The sequence below is a fragment of the Salvia miltiorrhiza genome, chromosome 1 (assembly GCF_028751815.1).
Source record: "Salvia miltiorrhiza cultivar Shanhuang (shh) chromosome 1, IMPLAD_Smil_shh, whole genome shotgun sequence".
Classification (NCBI taxonomy): domain Eukaryota; kingdom Viridiplantae; phylum Streptophyta; class Magnoliopsida; order Lamiales; family Lamiaceae; genus Salvia; species Salvia miltiorrhiza.
Window position 1 is genome coordinate 57,858,287 of NC_080387.1, and position 5,824 is coordinate 57,864,110.

The following is a 5,824-nucleotide window of genomic DNA, read 5'->3' on the forward strand; positions in this document are numbered from 1 at the left end:
CTAAAATGAAGAAAATGTAGACCAATTAAAAAGCTTAAACAAAATGTAGTCTCGCATTATTTTTCTTGCTTGAATTAATGTTATACAGTGAAACAAATACTTCTAAATCATTCATGATCTTAGTCAATTCTCTTCCAAATTTATCCTCTTGTTTTCCTCCTTAAAATGGAATTCTTTAGCTGCTTGTACACTATATCTTCAACATATGCATTGTAACCCAGATGCATCAAAATTTCAAGAAAATACGAGATATAATCTATAATTGATTCATCAGAAAGTTTTGTAGAATCCATATACAATAGCCCGTCAACACCACGAGAAATTAAAAGCAAATACGGATAATCGAATAAAATTTAAATTTACCGAAGTGAAGCTGGGGGTAAAAGGAATCAGCTGGCTTGCGAGAATGAGTCAAATCACAGGCCGCCGCTTTCTGGTGCTTGTCGGAGGGAGCTTTGAGTGATATGCCTGTGAGTCGATTTCATATTTAGAAGGAAAAAATAAAATGAAATTAAGAGAAAGAACAAAGGCCTGCGAAAACCTTCCTTGAATTCGTACTTGCTGTCTTCCCTATGAATTCGAATTCGAATTCGGTGACATCCCATCCCTCCCTCAAATCCACCTTCCAAAACTCCATCGCCTTACTCAATTCATCCAATAGAGGTGCAGGATTCTTCACAGTAATGGAGATTATGGCGCTCTAAAGCATCTCTGGAACTAGGCTTTCCAATTTGTATCTATAAGGAGTTTGTTTTGCAGGTGCAAGTGCCGGGTTTCATGGTGATCTTGCCTCCAATGAGGCGTGAATGAAAAAAATGGTGATAGCATCTATCCAGGTATAAAAGTGTAGTTTTTTTGCCTCTTATCGTCAAATTTGATTCATGAAAAAATAATTAATATGTATCTTAAATTTAATATAGTACTAACAATCATTAGAAATGAATTAAAAATGAATGGATTATGAAAATTTTAAAATATTTTATTTTTTGTCTCTTCATTAAAAATTTATAACTTTTTATTTATGTTTGTGTATGAAAATATTTATTATGATGAATAATACTATATAATAATATGCATAATGCAAATTCTCATTATCGAATAATTTTTTAATTTATTTAATAACTATAATTATCAATATATTTTGTATAAATTGAAATTTATACTTTTAAATTCAGAATTTTATTGAGTAGTTGATGTGAATTATTATATTAAATATATTTTATATTTTTAGTTTTAATTTTTATTTATTTATTAAAATTTTTCATTTAATTTTAATGTCCGTCGTGCATCACACGGATGGACGTATACTAGTTGAATTGAATCCAACAGTTTATCGAATGCTTCGATAAATATTCTTCTTATTCGTTTGGATCAGCGATAACTTAAGGTGGAAAATTACATAATTCTGTAACTATAATTGAATCAAACTTTTTATGTTTAAGAATTCGATTATGTTTTGTTTTCTTGTGTTAGTAGTGGTTGAACTAATCTAATCAAATTAGTGAAAGCTCATGAATTTACTTACCTAATTGAATTTTATAAATATACCTTGTAAATTAAATTATTCATGATTCAATTGACAAAAATTAATTATGTTTCCTTCAAAAGAAAAAATAACTTGCCAACACTCAAAGTAAATCTATTTACAAAAATACACTCATGATTTTCATTGATAAAAGTTAGTGATTTTCTTCCAACAAATAGATTCAATTAAGTAGCTAATGAGCTCCACATTAATTTGTAATTTGATTTGACGAACTGAAATGATTCTTTTATGAAAAATGAAATATCGAGTAATTTGGGGCAATGACACTTGTATACGTTACACAAAAGGAGTATTTTTCTTTTTTGTAGCTAATGAGGTTTATTTATGAAAAATCAAATATGGAGTAAGTTGACACAATGACACTTGTAGGCTTAATCCGAAACTGAAAGCAAGCTCTAATCCTCCAAGACAATAATGTAATTGCCCGCACTCAACTTCAAACCTAAATTTCCAAATTTGATTGCAACAAAATTCTCCTAATAAAAAGATTAATCCAAATTTTACAAATCCCAAAATAAGGTTTCGTGTTTCTCACCTGAATTCTTTGTTTTTGCCGACTTCATCAAGTCCGTTTCTCCTACCCTAGACTAGAGGGAATCACCAAATTGCTGCGAGGAAGAAGAGGCGAATGGGTCAATCAGCTTCAACGCCGAGGCCCACATCCTCGCCGGTGTTGGATGGAAATCCTTGTAGCCTCACCCCCGACTCCGACGACGCCGTTTCTGGGTACGACTACACATTGGATCTCCCAGATGAGTGCTTGGCTCTAATTTTCCACTCACTCTCCGCCGGCGACCGGAAGCGCTCCTCCTTGGTGTGCCGCCGCTGGCTAACAATCGAGGGCCAGAGCCGCCATCGTCTCACGCTCGACGCGCAGTCCCTGCTGGCCGACGTCGTTCCGAAATTGTTCTCTCGCTTCGACGCCGTCACCAAGTTGACCTTGAAATGCGACCGTCGATCCGTCAGCATTGGCGACGACGCCTTGATTCTGATCTCGGTCAAGTGCCGGAATCTCACCAGGATGAAGCTCCGGACCTGCCGCGAGCTCACCGACGATGGAGTGGCCGCTTTCGCGGAGAATTGCAAGAATTTACGCAAGTTCTCGTGCGGATCTTGCAGCTTTGGGGCGAAAGGGGTGAACGCCCTGCTCGAGAATTGCGAATTTCTCGAGGAATTGTCGGTGAAGCGGCTGCGTGGCATTACCAATGGAGCTGCCGCTGAGCAAATTCGGCCGGGTAAGGCGGCGGCGGCGCTGAAAATGATCTGCCTGAAGGATCTGTACAACGCGCAGTGCTTCGGGCAGCTGATTGCCGCGGCGAAGAATTTGAAGATTTTGAAGCTGTTTAGGTGTTCCGGTGATTGGGATGAATTGCTTGGAGTGATTGCAGATGGAGTCATGGGGCTTGTGGAGGTTCATTTCGAGAGGATTCAGGTCGGTGACTTAGGGCTTTCCGCCATTTCAAACTCTGCAAATCTTGAAATTCTGCATTTGGTGAAAACTGCTGAGTGCACCAACATAGGGCTTATGACTGTCGCCGAGAAATGCAAGTTGCTGAGGAAGCTCCGCATTGATGGATGGCGAACAAATAGGATAAGCGACTACGGTTTAATCGCCATTGCTGTAAATTGTCCTAATCTACAGGAGTTGGTCTTAATTGGTGTGAATCCTACGCATTTGAGCTTGGATAAGTTGGCTACTAACTGTTTGAATTTGGAAAGGTTGGCCTTGTGTGGCAGCGAAACCATTGGTGATGCCGAGATTTCTTGCATCGCTGCAAAATGTGTTGCCCTAAAGAAGCTATGCATCAAGAGTTGCCCTGTTTCTGATCATGGCATGGAAGCATTGGCTGGAGGGTGTCCCAATTTGGTGAAGGTGAAGGTGAGGAAGTGTCGGGGAGTGACATCTGAGGGCGCGGATTGGTTGAGGGCGAGCAGGGGCTCGCTTGCAGTGAATTTGGATGCTGTTGAGCCTGAGTTGCCGGATGCAATGGAGCAAGGAGTTGGTGGCGATAACAATCAAGCTGTGGTTGTTGTGGCTTCGAGCAGCGCTGGCCCTGGGAGGTCAGCCTCGTTTAAGATGAGGCTTGGCTCCTTCACAGAGAGGAGCTTGGTGGCGTGCTCCATCAGGAGGTGGCCGAGCTTTGTCAGCAGATTCCGGAGTAATTTGGGAAGAAACTATGCAGATTAGGAGTGAGCAATGTGTAAATTCTGTGTGCCATTCATGCCTTGTTTCAGTCATTATCATCAACATTTGTGATTGCTTTTTCCCCTCTTGCTGCTATGTTTATTTATCAACTGAATACAGCTCTCATAGCCATTGGTTTCGTAGGAAAATTAGAAGCTTTGATTTCTTGTGATACTTCAATTATGCTGAATACTATAGAGATTCAACCTCATTAAAACTTGTATGTATATCTTTGTTATTGCCATTGGTTTTGGATTCGGATACTGAAATTGTACCAAGTTTAGTAATGTCGTGTTAAGACAGACACATGAATTCTCAGTCTATTTCTGTCACCTGGTGAAACAAGCACATGAAGAGTTAGCTCTCTATTATTATAGCACTGAAATTTGCAGCATTATATATATAGCATAATTGATGGCATCTTTATCAGATTGCATCTTGGTTGTGCTGAGTGCTTTGTGAAGTCATATTTGATTGTGTTAATTCAAGATTGAACTGTGCTTTTGGTTTGGCTTGGTGGAAAGGATGGAGTAAGATTGGATTATTTAGTTTTGTGTTTGGATTGATTAATTATCGCTAAGACAAATTCAAGGATTATGACTAAAATGTACAGAGAGAGAGAGCTACCATAGAAAAAATTAGGATCCTTTATTTATAATATGCAAAAATGTAAAAGATTTAGAATAAACAAAACCAATAATAATTTAGCGATGATATTTTTGAATGGGAAGATATGGTCAGCCTAATTTGAGGGTGATAAACAACCCTACAATGCAAATTCTTCTTCCCTAAGAAATAAGAATGCGCGCGGATTCACATACTCTAAAATTGTGCACCGGTGCAGATATATCATATATGCATGAGAGAGCTCCTCATCATGCAATTGGATTATTCTAATGAGGGATGAGTTATTCATTACAAATTGAATTATATAAATCAAATACTATTAAATAATTTTATTAATCATGTTTTATCATTTATAAATTGTTATAACCGGGTACACGATCAAGATATTACAAAATAATATTTTGAGATAATACAACTCAAAATAATTGAAAAATATTACAACGAAATAATTTGAGAAATTACAACTCAAATAATTTGATACAACTGAAATACACTGTATAAATAAATTATACGTATAAACAAAGTCGAGTCGAGATGAATCTCTTCCCGCAAGAAGATTATCGCCCCGGTAGTGCTCTTCGGTTTGGCGTATCTTCCCCAAAGGTAAAACGACTACGTCTCGTCGGATGTAGCACCACAATCCGGCGAGCTCCGGCGAACTAAATAGGATCAAGAACTGAGCACAAGGGTTTGCAGAGAGAGTTGTTTGTAAATGGCAGAATGCAGGATTTTGTAGTTTTTCTGCATGCTCTCCATAGGCCTATTTATAGGCAAGTGGTGAGTATGAATTCAATTCATTGAATTCAACTCCGGTGGCTGGAAGCTGTAAACGTTGAAGAGGTGGCCGGTGGGCGCAGCCATTGAAGAAAACTTAGCTGCAAAATTGAATACGCACGCAGAAGTCGTAGCTTCTGCTACTGCTGCTGTCAACTGCAAGTAGTTATGGGCTGGGCTTAGGAAATAATTCAGTTGGGCCAAGAAAATAATTCTGTTGGGCCAAAAATTAAAAGCCCAATGGAGTTGGTCCAAAAAATAGTTTGGGCCCCAAACACCACCCCAAAGCACCAATTGCCAAGATCCAAGTCCTTGGCCGCGGCCCGTACCCGACCCGCCCGTCCGGCGGCGGCGGCGACGTCGTCGTCCGTCCGTCCGATCGATCGATCGATCGTCGGCGGCGGCGCGCGTGTGTGTGTGCGCGCGAGGCTAGTACTTAGATCAAGCCCACTAGCAAGCCCACAAGTCAATTTATCAACTCCATGTGCTTTGCTATTCTTATACATGAAAAACATCTCTATGTTTTCCAATGTGGGATAACATAACATAAATGTTATTTTCCCTCTTCAACATCCAAACTTTGACATACAATATCTCACTCATCGGAAATCGGTTTTGAGACTTCAAGTATATCACGTTGATCTACTCGAGATGTAGATTAACATCCAATCATTATTTTAATTAAATAATAA

At 39.0% G+C, this 5,824-nt stretch overlaps 1 protein-coding gene across 1 annotated transcript; it reads left to right on the forward strand.

Moving 5' to 3' along the window:
* Positions 1-809: 809 nt before the first annotated feature.
* On the forward strand, positions 810-4,033 carry LOC130998179 (putative F-box/LRR-repeat protein 8). The gene has a single exon (XM_057923614.1). The coding sequence runs from the start codon at positions 2,175-2,177 to the stop codon at positions 3,732-3,734; it is 1,560 nt and encodes a 519-aa protein (XP_057779597.1). The 5' UTR covers positions 810-2,174; the 3' UTR covers positions 3,735-4,033.
* Positions 4,034-5,824: the final 1,791 nt, after the last annotated feature.

What these genes read in the sequence shown, in the direction of transcription:
- LOC130998179 (XM_057923614.1), top strand. Translation starts at nt 2,175, where the DNA reads ATGGGTCAATCAGCTTCAACGCCGAGGCCCACATCCTCGCCGGTGTTG.